Source organism: Astatotilapia calliptera, chromosome 14, assembly GCF_900246225.1.
Source record: "Astatotilapia calliptera chromosome 14, fAstCal1.2, whole genome shotgun sequence".
NCBI lineage: Eukaryota > Metazoa > Chordata > Actinopteri > Cichliformes > Cichlidae > Astatotilapia > Astatotilapia calliptera.
In genome coordinates this window covers 3193616-3212621 of record NC_039315.1, presented here as the reverse complement: position 1 = coordinate 3212621, position 19006 = coordinate 3193616, and the positions used below count along the sequence as shown (strand labels likewise).

General features: G+C 41.6%; 1 protein-coding gene across 4 annotated transcripts in view; it reads right to left on the bottom strand.

Annotated features, from left to right (window-relative positions):
* Window positions 1-849: 849 nt before the first annotated feature.
* LOC113037032 (leucine-rich repeat and fibronectin type III domain-containing protein 1-like protein) overlaps window positions 850-19006 on the bottom strand; it is a 409870-nt gene continuing 391713 nt past the window's right edge. For all 4 annotated transcript variants that reach the window (XM_026193741.1, XM_026193739.1, XM_026193740.1 and 1 more), the window contains 4 exons: window positions 18116-18332; window positions 17782-18044; window positions 6916-6965; window positions 850-2183 (listed from right to left, as the gene is read on the bottom strand). In XM_026193741.1, coding sequence (XP_026049526.1) covers window positions 17923-18044; window positions 18116-18332 — 339 coding nt within the window. In that variant the 3' untranslated portion in view covers window positions 850-2183; window positions 6916-6965; window positions 17782-17922. The remainder of the gene's footprint in view (window positions 2184-6915; window positions 6966-17781; window positions 18045-18115; window positions 18333-19006) is intronic.

Below are 19006 nucleotides of genomic sequence, written 5' to 3'. Positions count from 1 at the left end.
TGCTGTTAAATCTTGTACACAGCAGTAGATTGTTGATTCCGGACAATCATTATTGTGTTTTCAGTGTTTCTGCACGTAAAGGTGACGAGACGATGTCATTCTTGACTCCAGATCGTTTCTATCACAGTGACTGTGGCTTGTAAACCTCTGGTTCACATCAAACCTTCAGAGATTAATTTGTTCTGTTGAATCTTGATTAAGAAGCTGCATACTCATTCTAACAAAGATGAAAACAGGTTTACATTTTTAGCGTTGGGTTTGGGTTACTACCTGTGATCACTTTGACTTCACAGGGTTAAAATGAAGCAGGAGACTCGTTCCTTCTTTCTGTCTCCAGAGGTCACGATGAATTTAGAATGTGCTGCTTAAATTTGCACCTGCCTTCACTTGGAACGAGCTGCAAAATCACCAGAATCTTAAGCAGCCGTTCCACTAAATGTATTTAAGGTTGTTCTGACTAACCAAGCAGCAGTTATTTCAGTCGGTAAGTGTTCTGCCTGATCATTACGTCTCTGTTTTGGCCCAACACAATAACCTATTCTTACATTAAATGTTCAATTCAGGTTGTTATATTGCACCTCTGAAGCTAAAGTACACAAACAGAGAAAAAACATTATCATTGATAACACAGACTTAGAGTTTGGAGCTGTAGAGCTGTGATTAAAGGAACACATCACAATTGATCTTTCTTAATATTGAAAATGACTTTGTTTCTTCTGCACGGATGTGCAATATTATTGCTTATAGAAAAGCAGGAAGAAATCCCTCTCAATAACAAACATAAACAGAGTGCTTCTGTCTAGAGAGAAGTCTTCTTTTGAAATGTGAATAACAACAAATTCCTTTTCTTCCAAGAAAAATACCTTTTATTTCATTATAAATCCACATAATTGTATCTATGAAAGCATAAAATCGCATGTTGTTGTGTTTTTTTCTCCTTATTGTGGTCATTAGTTTCGTTATATTCAAAGTAAATCATGGGTATCAAACCATCGAAGACTGTAAGGTGTATGTCGCATACAAACACAGACACTGTCAACGGCAAAGAGGGGCATCGAGGGGGAGGGAGGAGGGGAGGGGGGGACAGGAAGGGACGGCGCGAGTTCTGCCGGCCATTTTTTAAAACCACTTGGTATATTTAACCATCCCGAGTGCCAGCGTTTAGTGGTAGGAACAGTTTCGGTCAAGTTCACCAGCGATGTGTTCACACACAGCTGCTCTCCAGCGTTAGAGCGTTTTCGCCGCTTTCACCGTCACGTGTAGAGACGCACGCGTGCTGCCGCAGACGCTGAATCACTTCCCGCTGGTGCTCCTAAAGGCTCCGTCCTCGGGACACCGATTTAAATTTTTTTTGTAATATTCCAACAAAGAGAGAACCGATCCACAATGGACGCAAACATACCGATTATGTCAACATTTTCTAAGTCATCCACAGCCAGAAGAGTTAGATTGGTAATACTGGAGGATATACAAGTCAGCTGTTCATCAGAGAGAAAAGGGGAGAGACAGAGTGATTAAGAGAAATAGAGCCAGAGAAGGCAGGGCAGAGGGATGAGATGAAAACATATGATTAAAGTGCCAGAAGAGTTCACGGTTTAGTTTCTTGACTGTTTGTTATTATCATAGATGCTTTGAGACAAGACGCTGACAATGTGCTCATATTTTCAATCCAAGGCCCAACATGGAGTTTCTAAGAGGTGTGTTTCCGGAAGTCTGGGTGTCCTCCCAGTGTTGTAATAGTGCTGTCATAATACTGTTGTAATCCTTTGGCATATGACTATATGCTGGGGAAAGAGAAGAGCGGTGCCACCAACCACTGACCACAATAACATCCAGGGGAAATGTTGTCCACATACATCTGTTCTGCACATTCTCAGAAACGAAGCGATCACACAAACACCCATCAGATGATTGTTTACATCCTCGAAAGAAGAAAAAGAGCTTCTGTGAGGGTTTTATCTCGTTCCTCTGATCCAAAGTTTCGAGAACCAGTTCCAGACCTGCATCCAACATGTCTCTCCCAGCGGCGTGGGGTCTTTTGCATATCAGCAGGTGGGCTTTGAATTCTCTGGCTCCAAAGGTCACATCCTGTGTGGGTCTGGTATGATGTGGTATCAGAGGATAGTGTGTATCAAACCGTCAGGGCTCACAAGAAGGATGTTAACATACAACCCACGAGGCACCTGAAACAGATAAGAGATGGAGAGTGGTTCACAGTCAGTGAGTGATTTTTGATCTACATAAAGAAACTTTAGGTTTGATTTCAGTTTTTTGACTGAAACTTTCTGAGTAAATTAAAAAAAAAAGTGATAAATCCACATTATCATCTCTGAATAAGTGAATAAAGGGAATTATCTCAAAGTAAGACAGCTGCAACAGGTGATTATTTATCTTATTACTCACTAAGTTATATTTTCATTTAAATCACCAAACTAAAAGGTGTTTTAACTAATCTGTCACAAGTTTTCTGCTTAATTATTACTGCCTGTCTAAGGAGCTTGGAAAGAAAAGCGTCTGGACTTCTTTAAGTTGCTCGAAGATGTTTCACCTCTCATCCGAGAAGCTTCTTCAGCTCTAAGGTCAAATGGTGGAGAGTCCCAGATTTAAGCCCTGTGGGAATGTCCCCCCCCCCAAGAGGGACAAAGGACCCCTTAATGATCCTCTACCTAATCACATAAGCCAAAGTGTGAAAGTGGGTGTAGGTCACAATTAGGGCTGCCACGATTAGTCGACTAGTCACGATTATGTCGACTATTAAAATCGTCGACGACTAATTTAATAGTCGACGCATCGTTTGAAGCTTTGTAAGATCACAAAGGACGCAGGAATGAGTAGTAGGATTTAAGAGTGTAATAACGGACTGAAACAGAAGATGGCAGCACTGCATGTACAAGGATGCCAGCTGCCGTTAAACCCCGAAGAAGAAGAAGCTGTGTCCCAGAATTCATAGCGCAGCTGTCAACAATGGCGGCAGCTAGTTAGTTTTAACTTTACTCTTATTATTCTTTCTGGGTCACAAAATAAACGTTTAACATATTTTCAGGCGAGAATGTAGCTGTGTAAACCTCAAATATCTGCTCAGTTTATCAAGACACCACATATTTTCAAAAGCGCTCCGACGTTTTCGGAGACGTCTGTTACCCACTAGCTCGTTAGCTAGGCGGGGGCAAGGCTAGCTAGAGCCGTGAGAACACCGGACTCCCGGCAAATCGTTTTCAAACCCACCGCCGTCTTTCGCTACTCAGGTTAAACATGATATATAAGTCACTTAGATAACTTAAAAATGTTAGTTTGGCTTTCTTTAGTATTTTATTTGCTCCTGAGTAAATCGGTTTGGCTGAGATTAAAGTTATAGTTTTTACACAGCTAAAACTGTCAAGCAGACAGCTGATTATCAGAAGTGTGAGATGCTGGAGAATATACTCCGGTGTCCTGTTATATTTTAGAAAGCAAGGAGTTTATTAAACTTCACCGAAACAATCTGCAAATTTCATTAAAAATTAATAAACTACCATCTTGTCTTTATTTTTAGTTAGCACAAACACTTCAAGCTGTAAGCTAATGATAGTTATATAAGACCAGATGCTGCTGGTGCAATAAGCTGTACGTTTTACGTCCAATGGATGATGATCTGATTAGTCGACTAATCGCAAAAATAATCGGTGACTAGTCGACTATCAAAATAATCGTTTGTGGCAGCCCTAGTCACAATCAGGTTTCGGGTGAGCTCATTGTGAAACCTGGCACCACCCTATCATATGATTTCCTGAGGTCAGATGGCCCAGGATGTGAGTGGGCGTTAAGGCGTCTGGGAAGGATCTCAAAACCACCGCCTCTGTTCAAAGATGGTCAGTCATAGTGGACATAAATGGCTCCCACAGGGCTTAAATCCGGGAATCTCCACCATTTGACCCTAGAACTGAAGAAGCTTCTCAGATGAGAGGTGAAACGTCTTCAAGCAACTTAAAGAAGTCCAGACGCTTTTCTTTCCAAGCTCCTTAGACTACGATGACCTGGATGACTGAGAACCTTCACAGACATATTACTGCCTTTGTTTTTACCCCGAGTCAGTGACTCATTCTCCCACTTAAATGTTGTTACATTTAATATTTATTGTTTTAAATAATACATCAATAGTACATCTGTACATCTATATACTTTTTATGTGTGTCTGTGTGTTAATAGTCTGTGTAACCACTGTTGGCTGTGCTGTTGGCTGTCTTGACCAGGTCTTTAATCTTAAGAATCTCCCAGATTTACGGCACAAGGTCTCCATACGTGTCGGGTTTAGAAACACAACTATCTTCACTAAGCCGTTACTTATGGACACCTGTAAAAGATCGCTTGTGTCGTTTTTAAATAAAAAAGACTCATCTCTTATCTGCAGGGTCACTGTGATTTTAATGCAAACTGTGAGGTTGTTGTTGGTAGTTTTCAAACCAATGAGTAAAAAGAAGGCACACAACACAAAGCTCCCGAACAGGACACAAACCAAAGCCTCCTATATGACAAACTTCACCACTATGCATTCCTAATATTGCTGCTGCCAACATGTCAGCTCACAGATGCGAGAAGAAAACCTCATGCGTACCTTTAAGAGACAGCAGCATCTGACAGAAGAGTGCTATTGAAACCCATGGATGACAGCACGTTGTGTGTACATGCGATTTACTCTCTTACAAACATAGAGCTCAGCAAAATGTAGAAACAGACTGAATAATTAAACACTGTACTAACAATTGCACAGTATTATATTTCTGTATTTACGTCTTCTTATGAACACTTAACTGAATTTCACTCTGTGTTTTGCTTCTTGTTTGTCTTTCTGTGGTTTAAGTGAACTTGATTTTCACGAGCTGGCCTCTTGGAGTGGAAGTCTTTATTTTATTTATAGACTGCAGCTTTCTTGAATATATGCTTGTTCTTTGTTATTGATCCAACACACTTGAGGCTTCCCAACTTATGGGGAAAAGAAAAAACATGCACATATCCTCTCCTACCTTGTACAAAAACACCAAAAAACAACCCACGGTGTGTGCTGCAGGGTTTTTTTGTTTTTCAGTACTGATGACTCAGTGACTGCTTGGCCAGCTTCTGAGATTTCAGGTTTTTAGAAAAGCTTTCCTGCATATACTTTGCTTTGGAAACGATCCCCTTCTCACCCACAAACTCTTTTCTGCTTATATTTGAAATGCAAATACAGGGCATCCCAGCCCCTCTTTAGTCTGGTAAAATAAATATAGCTTTATTTTGCTACACTGAGAAATACTTCCAATCAAGGGAAATTAAGTTGTTCTGCTCTGTGTCAGGAACTGCAGTTCCTCTGCTGGCCACTTGAGGCTGGCTACCAGACTGCAAAAAAGTGATTGTGTTTAACGCTAGTTTCAGTCTTCAAAACAACTGTATTCAATTCAATTCAGTGTTATTATATAGCACCAAATCACAACAGCAGTCACCTTGATGTGCTTTATATCGTAAGAAAAGACCCTACAATAATACAGAGAACCGCAACAATCAAATGACTCCCTGTGAGCAAACGTCTGGCGACAGTGGGGAAGAAAAACTCAGTTTTAACAGGAAGCAGGGCACCAATCTGCTTACTTAATTACTTGCATGTCTTTTATCCTGTTTTCCAACCCGTCGTGGCCCCTCCCTGAGCCTGCCGGAAGAAACCTGCCGGAGGTTTCTTCCTGTTAAAAGGGAGTTTTTCCTTCCCACTGTCACCAAAGTGCTTGCTCAGAGGGGGTCATATGATTGTTGGGTTTTTGTCTGTATGTATTACTGTAGTGTCTACCTTACAATATAAAGTGCCTTGAGGTGACTGTAAAATTGAATTGAACTTACTGGTTGTAGAGAGTGTCTCCCTCCTGACTCCAAACTAGGGCCTGACAGCTGAAGGCTCTGCCTCGAATCATACTTGAGTACGTGAATACTTCAGGAACCACCAGTGAGCCAGCAGTCTGAGAGTGAAGTGTCTAATAGGGTAATCTTTTTGCTTTTTAAATTTTCAGGTAATATAACTTGTTGTTGCTTTAAGTTTGTAAAATAAAATTATGCTTTCTTTTTCTTCAATAACTTACAGTTTACTAGCTTATCTAGCCAGTCTTGGCTGATAATGTCGCACTCCAGCATGGTTTCAGAAATATGATAAATTCTGCCTCCAAAAAGCATCACGCTACAATGCAACTTTAATGCTTAAATTCATAAATTGATACATTAAAAGTGAAAAATCTTTGTATAGTTGTAAGTGAAACGCACCATCTGATAAATTATAAACCTTGAAGCACACTGCAGTCTTTTGTGAAGAGACATTGGGGTTAAATATCTTGGTGACATCACTCAGTTAATGGGACAATATGAAAAATATGAAGAATATAAAGAATTATGAAACACTGAATATGAAGATCAGTGCACACTGATTGAGAATGAAGTCATATGTGATGACATAAATTAAAAAAACGTGGCCTCTTGTCAGAAACTGTTAATGGGATGGATGAGCAGAAAGCAAAGAGAGGAAGAAGACAAGGAGGAGGGGAGGTGGAGAATGCTTACATAATGAAATAGAAGTCTTACATAATGGAGTGACACCAATCTGCATACTGTGGGGGATCAGGCCATTACATAATGGCCCAATAAAGGAGAATAATGTTGTTTACTAAGGCAAGGCGATATTTACAGAGCACTTAGAGGCAGACAGACTCCAGGCCTGCTAATGGCTGCTGACTGCTACACTCTCCCTTCATCTCTTCCTCATTCACTCCATTTCCCCCCTCTCTCTCTATTAAAGCATGCTTAACATGTTTCCAGCCCTCTCTCCCCTCAAGATGTTCTGACATCTCTGGTGGTACGATGAGTGGTTACCCTCCAACCTGTGTGCATATGCGAGTGTGTTTGTGTGTGTGCTTGATCTCTCACCTCTCTCACCTCTTCTCCCTCCAGCGCTGTGAAGCTGAATGTAAGTAAATCTGAAAAACACACAACAAACAAAAAGTAACAACAAGATGGGATCAGAGTTCAGATATCAACCCATCGAGAAAGACACACGGGGAAGCAACTGTCAGGTCACGTCTAAAAGAAACCTAATCCACCTACAGGCACCTACGGCCGCAGCACCAATCCGTCTCTCTTCACCAGAGCTGAGCGTAAAAGTGAAGCTCTCAATTTACCGGTCGATCTACATCCCTACCCTCACCTTTGGTCATGACCCGTGGGTCGTGAATGAAAGAACGAGATCACGGATACAAGCGGCGGAAATGAGCTTCATCCAAAGGGTGGCTGGCCTCTCCCTTAGAGATAGGGTGAGAAGTTCGGCCATCCGGGAGGGGCTCACAGTAGAACCGCTGCTCCTCCACATCGAAAGGAGCCAGCTGAGGTGGTTCAGGCAAGTCCCACCGGGAGGAGGCACCCGGGCAGACCCCAGACACAATGGATAGATTATATCTCTCACCTTGGGGGAGGGGCCGAGGAGAGGGAGGTCTGGGCTTCTCTGCTTAGGCTGCTGCCAATGCGACCCGGCCCCGGATAAGTGGAAGAAGCTGGAAGGATGGAGCTAATCTTAATTAGCTGCAACACCTTCGATCGGTCAATGAGTGGGGCAGTTTGTATTGTACAGCCTGATTCCTACCTCAGTATAACCACCAGCAGGGTGGATGAGGAGGTAGGTGTGGTTGCATCATAAACCCACAGACTGTGAGACTTGCTCCTTATAAGCCCACTGCAGTCTGTCCCACAGTTGTGAAATTAACTTGAGGGTTACTTGTTTTTTGATAATAAGAATTAAATTTAACACAAAAAGTTTTCTTAAACTTCTTGGATTTATAACATTCAAATGAGGTGTTTACTGACCAAAAATATTTGGTGATTAAATGACCCATCCATCCTACTTGCATTTTGACATCCTGACAAAACATTCATGGGAGAGTGGAAAGTAGATCGACTCTCAATTGAAAGCATCATCATCGCTTCCACAAATTCATCAATCCCTGCATCCATAACTCACAACCAACAGAAAAATGATGACTGTGATCACACTAGTTTCCCAGATCGAATAATCAATAAAGTCATTCTTGCTCACACAAGTTTGCCCCCCCCCCCCCCCCCCCCCCACCTCTCCCACATCACCGAGCTCTTATTTTCTCTCCATCTCTCTTTATCCCTCCATCTTCTCTTGTCAATAACTGTCTCGGGGCTCAGTGACTCATCTCCACTTCTCTCTCTGTTTGGTTGGTCGTTTTGCTTTATTTCTCTTTTTTGCCTCCTCATCTGTCTCACGGACTAAATATACTAAGACCATAATCCTCCCTTCTGTCTCTCTCTCTCTCTCTCTCTCTCTATCTTTGGACTGCTCTCTCCTTCACGATATAAGCCCACTGTTGACAGCGTCGCTTTCTACTTCCATGCCACATTTACGCAGGTCTTTTCAGATGGAGATTAACAAATAATGTTTGTTTTATTTTTTTGTCAAAGGGTTTATGCAGCCATTGGCAATGTTATGCTGCAAATTATATTTCAAAGGCCTCCCTGTAAAAATAGATATCAGGAAACAGCAGAGCCTCAGTTGGGACTTCACTGCTTTCTCTTAATGGGCTCTCACACAATTTATTCAGTTTAAGCAGCTCTGTATATAAGGAATGGAACAAAAAGGGAAATAACTTATCTTTTAACAGTTATGGTAAATACATAATTGTCATTATTATTATTATTATTATTCTATGGTTTTAAGGAAGCTAATATATCTATCATTTTAAAGAACATCACATTTAAAGAATGACCGCTTTCTAAACTACCTCATTTCATGTGCGGCTTTGCTGTAGAATGACAGATTACATGCTGCTGACATTCCTGAAGCTTCAAATAGTACCTTGGTGTATAGCACAGGTATAGCACAGGTATAGCACATCTAGCTGATCTGTGACTGATGCCACTGACGTGTTTCTTCACTTGATGTTTCATACTTTATACTTTAAGGGTCTTTGTCTTGAAGTATTGCACACATCGAGGTAAATGTTGTTGTAATTTGGTAATATATAAATCTACCTGAATTGAATTGTATTGATAATTATTTTAAATACCAACGTCTGATGTCCATACATGTCATTAGTATCGTGCTCTGGTGATAAATTCACATAAATTTCATACTCACAAACCATTTCCAAATAGAACCCGACCACGCCAGCAATACTCTTCATAACTTCTTTGTCACTTACATTTGCCACCTCCCTGTCATTCACAGCTTCCTAATGTCCTGCAATGTACATATTATGTCAAGACAAAAGCAAGCTCGAATATAATAGAGCCATTGCCATATGAAACAGAAGATGTCTGGAACCACCAGGACTTCACCAAGAGTTGGCATGCCATCACCAAGCATAACAGGCCACTAGAGTATTTAAAAGTAGAATGGGAGGCAGAGCCTTCAGTTTTTTGAGTCGGAGGGAAGAATCATTTTGCAAAATACAGAGTGAAGAAAACAGAGTGTGATACTTAATCTCTGTACAGCACAGTAGCTAACTGGTTAGCAAAATGGTCCTGGGTTTAAAGTAGGGCCCTTGCATGTGGAGCAGGCAGGGTTTACTCAAAGTTAATTCTCCTCTCACTGGGTCCTTGAAGAAGGCATGGGTTTACATCTCGCCTAGGTCAATAAAGGATATCAACACCTATCTGAGTTTAGCACACAGCAGAAAAGAAAACACTGGCCCAGCTTTGGGGAAAGTCTCTGCTCATCCTCGGCTGGCCCCAGGCTTATATCTCACAGAGCGTCAGCGGAGAGACCTGAACATGGCAGCTCTGTCTGCTAAGGCAGCTGTTTACCTTGTAGTCTTGGTGCTTATAGCAATTACAGAATCATGAATGAAAAACACAATAAGGTGTGCAGAATTGGAGTAATTTCTATTGTGTGAATGTGTGTGTGAATGGGTGAATGACTGAATGTAGTGTAAAGCGCTTTGGGGTCCTTAGGGAAGTAAAGCGCTATACGAATGCAGGCCATTTACCACTTCTATTGTATACTAGTCTAAGGAGCTTTATTTATGCTGTAAACTGGTATTTGCTTACTGCTTTTGGTGGATGGAGGTGCTTATCCAGTTCCTGTGAACTCCCCATGATGAGCACTTACTTATAAATGACACAGAATCACGACCGTCTTTGTGGATTCACTCTGAAATCTTTGTCTTCCCCTGCAGCAGCCCTCAGCAGCAGGAGCTGTTTGAGCTGGGAAGCTCCCAGTGTGAGTGTGTGCGAGTGCGAGTGTGAATGCATGAATGTGAATGACAGCATCCTTCTGTTTTCCCTAGATACATGAGGGTAAAAATAAAAGCAGACGATCGAAATCACTGTGTGGCGTGACCACTAGGTGTCACTAAGACTCTTTGCAGGGTCTGCTGGCCTCAGTGAAGGCTCCATTGCGGCTGAAGTTTAGTCACTGTGCCATCGTGCTGCTTAAGTGCCAGGCTCGGATAATAAAAGCACACTGAATGATGCCCTGGTGCCTCGTGGCTTTACAGAACACCCTGTGATGATATCTGCCGGTGTCTGCCTGCCTCTCTGCACTCTCTCTCTCTATTTGAGGTAATCATGAGATGGTATGGTGGGATTGCATTGGAGAGCCAGCAGGCCTGAATTACTGTGTGCATTTCTGTTCAGCGTGGGCAGTTCTATAGCTTGGTGTATGTCCACTTTTGTGTAGTGCAAGCTTCATTTCTCTGAAAGGTCAACTTTGCTGAAAGGACATTTTTGTCTTAGCACTTATCTACTCCCCTTGTCACTACTTGTTGGCTACATGCAGCGATGCTCCAATGATGGCACTGCATGTAGCCATCCTGGTGCTTGTATAATAGGGTTCTCTATCCCTGCTATACGCTAATCTACAAAGTTTTACATAGCATCTTACCTCAAAGTACACCTGAGCAGCCACAACATTAAAACCCACCAGAGAAGTCCGTAGTATTTATGATCTCAGTATGATATCCCACGTAATCTTCAGTTCTGGGATTCAGGTGGATTTATTTTGACAGATATCACTTACCCAAACCTTGACTAAGCACTAGCCTCCTCAAAGCAACCAGCGCCCAACATTACACTACAAATCCTGCTCAGGAAAAGCTCGTAGAAAACAAGGCATCCTCCCAGCCTCCAAACTCCCTAGATATCAGTCTGATAGATCCTCTATCATAGACTAGTATGCACAGAAAAGCCCTGAACAGCCCTTAAGAACCCAGAAGACCCAAACAATACATCGCTAATGCCTCACACACCACAGTATAAACACAGAAAACCACAACCATCTTGAAAAGGCATTTTTATTGTGTAATGATCTCTGTGCAGATACGTTAATAAAAGCCTGAAACGGTGCAAACCCACGGCTCGCTGTAAAAAGTAACCTGGCTGCCTGCAGGTCCACCTTTGCATGTGTCTTGTATCAGGATCTCCTTCACCACTTTAAGTTTTGCTCTGTATAACAGAAACAGACTTTTCTTTTCTGGATGAGAAAGAAGTAGGAAGGTTTGATTAAGCTTTCTATACTTGAGCTAGGGGAAAAAATGGTGGTCCGATTTTATCTGTCAGAAATATATTTCAGTGATCGTTTGCAACCTAATTATTAGTTAGCATACTAATATGAGCAGGCACAGTGAGAGCAGGTTAACTATTATTCTAAAGATTGTTTAGGAGGCAGACAGATGTTAGTCCCAAAATTTAAGCCAATCCATCCAGATGATGTTTGTACGAGCGAAAGGGAATCACCTGCAACATCTGGAAACACTATGCTGGGGAGTGATGCAAAATCTGAACTAAACCTTTTCATGTAAAGATTCGCTGTGTGTTTGTAAAGCTTTGTTTGGCCATGTGCATGTTTAACAGGTAAGATACTGATGGCCCTTCAGGGAGCAGTGACTCAGGCTGACCAGCAGTTCATTTGGTTTGGAGAGGAAGCAGGTGTGTTGAGATTACCTCTGTGTGGTTTCTGTTGTGTGAATGTATGTGGTGCATATTGGACCTACAACAAATGGCCAAAGGGTCAGTGGTGAACGCTGAGATTGCTTCCATTAGGAAAAAAACGAGTGTTTCATTGTGTGTACGGACAAGTGTGTGTGCAGAATGTGAGTTTTTAGATGAGAGGTATATTATTACAGGGAGGATATGATGAATGAAGAGAGAAAAGATAACAGGGAGAACAGGAAGGGAGGACAGAGCAAAAGGAGAGGATATTCAGAGGAAGAGGGGGAAGAGATGACAAAGCGTTCCCAAATAAAGGTCACGATTGCCAGATAGGACTGTTGAAGGCAGATGTTGAAGGACTGAGGTCCTTCAACATCTGCCAGAAAATGCTGAGGATTTTCTATGAGTCTGTTGTGGCCAGTGCGATCCTCTATGCTGTTGCATGCTGGGGGAGCAGGCTGAGGGTCGCAGATGCCAACAGACTTAATAAACTGATCCGTAAGGCCAGCAATGTTGTGGGGATGGAGCTGGACTCCCTCAAGGTGGTGTCGGAGAGGCGGATGCTGTCCAAGATAAAGACAATGTTGGATAACACCTCCCACCCACTCCATGACATGTTGGTCAGTCACAGGAGCTCGTTCAGTGAGAGACTGAGATTACCGAAAAGCACCACTGAACGACACAGGAAATCATTCCTGCCTGTGGCCATCTCCCTGTACAACGCATCCACTTAACACACTGTTTGCTGCTACAACTACACATGTTTCTTTTCCAAATATTTATTTATAAGTGACTTATGTATGTATGTATGTATATATATGTATATATTGTACTATTCTTAGTTAGTGTATTGTCTGTCTTGTCTTAATGTTGGTTTAAAATGGAGCACTGTAACAAAAAATAATTTCCCCCAGGGATCAATAAAGTATTCTGATTCTGATTCTGATAAAAGAGGGAGGAAAGAACAACTCATAAGTGTAAAAATAGAGGTTAGAAGAAGTGAGAGAGAAACGAGGGGAGGCAGAAAAATAAGCACAAGGATTCCTGGACAATGATCATATAAAATCTCAGCCAAAAGCATCTGTTTGTCTTTGATCAGAGGTGCACAGGTGTAAAGGGTGATGGGGTTTTCACAAAGGATGCAGCGAGTTCTGAGCTCGCCACCATGTTCACCGATTTTAAAATCTTCAGCGGGCGCAGAGCTGAAATATTCAGAAAAAGTCCAACTCTTCTCATAATTATCATACCTAAGAAGCTTTGCATTGATCTGCAGCTGCTGGAAAGAACACACAACAAATCTAAAGTGTGTTTACACACAGCGACCTGACATGTCTACCTGGATGCAAAACTGTGCTGTCATTACAAATGCAAACTTGTATCCTATGACTGAGTCTATCCACACTTACCATCAGCTTTTCTTCCTTTGTGCTTCCCTGCAGGCTGCATGCCTCATTTCTATTGGCTGTGACAGAGTTCCTGAGCTGTGTGCCGTGTGCTTACGCTCCACAGTGACAAACCATGTTTGAACCACATAATGCATGGGAACAAATGAGTTTCAGAGGGCAGGAGCACCATTGTTACATCCTGTGTGAAAGCCCCTTCAGCCTTGCAGTGTTGCATTATGGGTCTGTAGCACTAACGCTGCCAATCTAGAGTTTCTTTAAGTCTGATTATAGTATGTCTGTTGGAGTGAGTCAGCTGTAAATGAATTTCAGAAGGCAAATTTAAACCATTAAAGCTTCTGACTGGTCAGGTTTAAACACAGAGGAAGATGAGGAGTTGGCTTATAATTTGGGATATTACACTGCGTTTCCTTTTATCCATATATGCTCATTCTGTATGGTTTCATCCTGATGTAATACTGAATCTGCTAAATTTAACCACTACTGAAGTGTAGCCATGTAAGCAGCGTAAAGGAAAGAGAACTACTGATGAGGAAACTAGTATCAATGACCTGAAATTTAGACTACCTGAAATTTAAAACACTGCACGTTCCACAGTTACAACAGAACTGCTGCTCTTTCTACTGAACAAGAAGACTTCTAACAAGCCAAAAAAAAGGGAGAAAGTTTGCAGCCAAATCTTAAAAGCAGAAGTGTGTGTCTCCTGAGCACAAATAGAGAGAGGGACATAACGGCTGAAGGCTCTGTCACCCATTCTACTTTCCCACACTCACTCAGGAAATCACAAGGAAGCCTAGACTTGGCAAGACGGTGAGGTGACCCATGTCTGAAGCATTACAATACAGCCAGTGCTTTGAAAATACTGCAGAACCCCAACCTCCAAGAATGGACTTGGGACCAGAAACACGGTCGATGTGTAATCACTTAACAAGCAGACCATTGCAACCAACACTAAAGGAAATCATGTATGAACCTCTTTAATGGTCTACAGGAAGTAAAACCAACCCACATGAAATCACTGCATGCTACGTTACATTTAATATTAAAGGCAATGGCAGCAAAGAAACCCAAGATTGGAAACGAGACAACACATTAAAGAGCTAATCTCATTTTTTCCCCCTGTAATTTTCATTATGAAATATTATCAGAGAGAGACAGAAATATAAAGGTCTCAGACCACAGTGGGCACGTGAACCACAGGCACCGATGCCTTCTTCTGCCTTTTTGGTTTAACAGCGAATGAAGATGCCCACACCTGAGTGTTAGTGTCACACTCCATCCCTTGAACTACACACGACCAATCTTTCAATTCATACAGAGATGAAAAGAAAAGAAATAGCTAATAAATTGTGTGAAGAGGAGAGAATCCCTGAGCGCTTTGAAGGATACGTCGAGATAGGGCATACATCTCAATTTGGGAGTGAAATTGGTAGCAGAAATATCACAAGATAAAGAGAAAAGCTATAGTGAAGGATAGCGCGCAAACAGAACGACCTTGATCTCAGAAATGAAAGGAGCAGAAAAGAGATAGGAAGCATCAAAACAAAACAACTCATTAAAATCAGACAAATAACGATGGAGCAGAGAGAGGAGGGACACGGAGGAGGAGACAAAACTGTTTGCATTGGGAGGGCCAGGCAACAGGAACTGAAAGAGACCATGTGTTAGTCCGAGGTGCAGAGACAGCGAGTAATAAAGCTTCAAATAGTTTCTTTTCACTGTCAAATAAAAGACAAAAATAGCTTCAGTCAGAATGCTTCTCAAAAAGAAGAAATCAGCTGAGGTTACAGGATCACCTCTGTGCAAAATAATGAAGGATGTTAGTAGTGAGTGAGAATGTATTTAAAGGTACCTTTTGTTTAAAGTCTTCCTAAATGAACTAATAAAAGAAATAACTGCTAAGAACTTGTGTTAAAAAATACACACATTTTTCTGTGTTAGCTTAATACACATTTCTAAGTCTGCTGAATACATAGGCAGCATGATGGTGCAGAGTTTAGCACTGCTGCCTCACACAAAGAAGCCTTTGTGGAGGATTTGTTGTCCCTGTGCTTGGTGGCTTTCTCCCCCTGACTGCTTCAGTTCCCTCCCACAGTCCAGAGGCATGAATGTTTAGTGAACTGCTTGCTGAGCCGGCTGTAGGTGAAGCTCTAGGTGGTCAGATCAGAAGTGCTAAAGGTTACTGTTGCATTAACGTACATAATTGCCACCAGAGGTACACAGCTGGCCTCTATGAGTTTCAGGGTACAAATACCCGCCCACTGTCGACAGTCAACCTTGGAAATTATTGACTTAGTTACAAGTGGCTGTACCTGTACAGGTAAAATAAGGTACACTGTGATTGTATGGGTCACACAGATGTTCTGAGAAGTGAAGCTGAAGTGATTGCATGAGTCATGTCACAACCTGTCGCTCATCTAAGAACACGCAGAAGGTCATTAAAAATAATGACATAAAAACGTAAAAATACTTCAGGCACCAGCAGCTGCGCTCTCCTCCGCTACCTCAGCTACCTCCTCTCCTGTAGTATGAGATCACATTCTCCTTCCTAAGGAGTCATTACTAATTAACTCTGAATTGAAGAGATTAGCTCATTCTGGAGAAAAATAATCCCCAATTATTTACTCGGGGCTTAAAGTACGTAAACATTTTGCGTATTAAAAACTCAAATTATTTAATGTCATTTTGATGAATTCATCAACCCTGGACTTTAGCTTGTATGTGTCTGAGCAAAATTTCTGCTCATCTTCAGTTTTTTGCACATTCAAAACTAAAAACAGTTCAGCTATGGCTCTGACAAGATTTTGCAAATGTTTCTCCCAAAGACAGAAAAGAATCACAAAAAAGAATTTAAAAAGAAATAAAAGACATTTTAAATGGACTAATCTAGTGATGTGCATCACCCGGTCACGTCTTTTTACTTTATTAAGCCTTATGAATGAGCCAGTGTAGCAATGCATCAGTGAGATGCTCACGCTCTAATAAGTAGACTGATAGCAGTAGGTGCATGTTATCAGTTCACAGTGTTATTGTTATAACACTCAAGAAAATATAAAAAAAAGTGACAACACTGATATCATATGAAATCAGTTGAAGTGCTGAAACTTTGTGCAGGTCTGCAGCACCATCATCCGACTGCAGCACCCCACTGAGCCGGCGCTCTTGTGCGTATTTCATCCATATGAGTGACTGCTCATTAAAGTGCATTTTTTATAGGAAGAGCTCGGTGTTCAGTCATGCAAGCTAAATGAACCTTGTCCGCAAGGTTTATTAAAGCAACTTACAGCCTGTCCTCTCCATCACTTTCTCTCCCAGCGCCCGCCTGCCGTACATTTCAATTTCAAACAAACTTCAAATGAAACTCTCTCTTCCCTCATCTCCCTGGCAGCACCATATTTAACTGAATTCTTTTCTTACAGAACAGCAAAAACCATGCGTTGAGCTCCTTGCTATAAGCGTGCATGCACCTGTCCCACCAGCTGTCCTGCTGTCAGATATAGAGTTTGCACCAGAGAAATACTTTGCAGCAGAGCGGCTAACAAAGGCAGGTGAACTGGACCAGTTGTGACCACAGGTGACCACACAGCCAAAGATGTAAAAAGGTACAGTGGTTAGCACTGTGACCTCACTGAAAGAAGGTCCTGGGTTTGAATCACCAGCTGGCAGAGTCTGTGTGTTCCTGCTGCGCTTCCTGTTTGTTCAGTATTGGGTTGTTGGGTGATTGGTTAGTCTAGACTGGCTGTAGGGTGTGACTGTGAATGGTTGTCTGCACTCTGACCTGTCTGGGGTGCACCTCACCTCTTACCCTATATGGAAGCTATGATTGGCTCCACCCGCCTATGACCTTAAATTGGCTAATCAAGAAGGAAAAGAGCTGGAAGGGAAAAAACATGCTGAAATAGATGCTGAAAGGCCGAGTGCCAGTGAAGTTAATGTTAGCACTGATGATTCTCAGGATCCTCAGATAACACTAGCATGATTAAGGTTAAGCAACAGTCTAAAGATGAGTTTCAGTCTAACTGGTTCAGACTGTTTGTGACATCAGATGGTGAAATGAGCTGAGTCTCTGACAGAGGACAGAGGAAGAACAGAGGAGACCGAAGCCTAATAAGTTACAATTTAATTACAGTTAAAAGGAAAACAATCTGAGGTAAGTGCGATGTAAGACTGCTTATTAAACTCACAAATACAATTCCCCACAAAGTACAGAAACTGCCTAAATGGGAGTTATTATTGGCTGGAGTAACAACAAGTGATTTGGTTCTATTTGCCTGATTCAGTTAAACAGAACCAAGTCATGCTAACTTATTATCTGAATATGAGCAGTGTGTAAGAAACCAAATCTATGTTTAGACTGAATGTCAGATGCTAAATGAGCAGAAATGAACTTTCACAGGTTGACTTGTCTAATGCTCTTTTGTATGTGACTAATTCAAATACTCACCAATGACAGGAGCTGCTCCTCGGCTTAAAGTGGAGCTTGGCTCCAGGCACCAGCAACAAATTAAAAAAGAGGGGGAGGGAGGTGGAGTATTGGTTTGGGCTTAGAGATTGGTGGGCTGTGGGTTGGACTGTTTCTTGTGTGTTATTGGGAAATGTCATCGTCATGGGCGGGATTTAAGTCCACTACAGTCGTCCCTCGAAGAGAAGCTCCTCCCATCCCATCTGTCGACGATGACGGTTGGGAGTTTCTATTAATGCCTCCACCTGGAAAAAAGATGGAGTCAAATTATTGAATGACTAAATGCGGCGTCACCTCGCTTTTCTCAGCATCTTACCTTGCCCTGCAGAGGAGGACGATGGAGGCAGAGCAAGGATGTTGGCTCCACCTCCTCCTCCGTTGGTCTGGGAACAGACGTTGGCGTGGCGTGCGACGGCTTTCTGCTTGTAGTGGTTACTGTGCAGCTTGTACTTCATCAGGAGAATGAAGATGAAGACGAGGACAGAGGCCACGATGATCCCCCCAATGATGATGATCATGGTACCACCCAGGAACTAGAGGAAGAGTACAACAATCATGAGCACTCTTAAAATATCTAAGTGCAAGAGGGTGATCCATGATTTCTGAGTAGTTTTACTGAGATGAACCACATTAAAGGTGAAATCACAAAAGAAGCAAAAAGAAATAAAGAACAAAAAGCTGAGGTGTCACAAAGCAGGAGAAGCAACAAGCTAAGCAACTTCCTCCAGTTAAAATGACACATTTATCGGTTCTTTTCTGATGTACTGCAATCAAAGCAAAACTCTGTTAACATTAACATGAAGAAAAATAAGGTGAAGGACGATATGAAAAAACAAAAAATTTATTAGAAAAAGAAAACAGCAAAATAAAAAAATAACTCAATTAAATGTAATAAATTAAACAAAAATCAAATACAGTTCAGTAATTAAAGAGATCTGTATGTCTTTTATTGTATTTTTCTGTCCTCTGCAATGATCTCATCATCTATTCATTTATTCGGTATTAAGATTTATTACCTAACATTCAAACCAAACCAAGGACATAACAAAAACATTTTTCAAAGGCGTATGTTGGATTTTTCTGAGAACTATCAATAGTCCCCGTCCTTTTAAAGCCAACTAAAAAGGACAGAATGGGAAGAAACTGAACTGATTACTCTTGTTTTCTTTTTAAAGAAATATGTTTATTAAGATTCTCTGATATATAA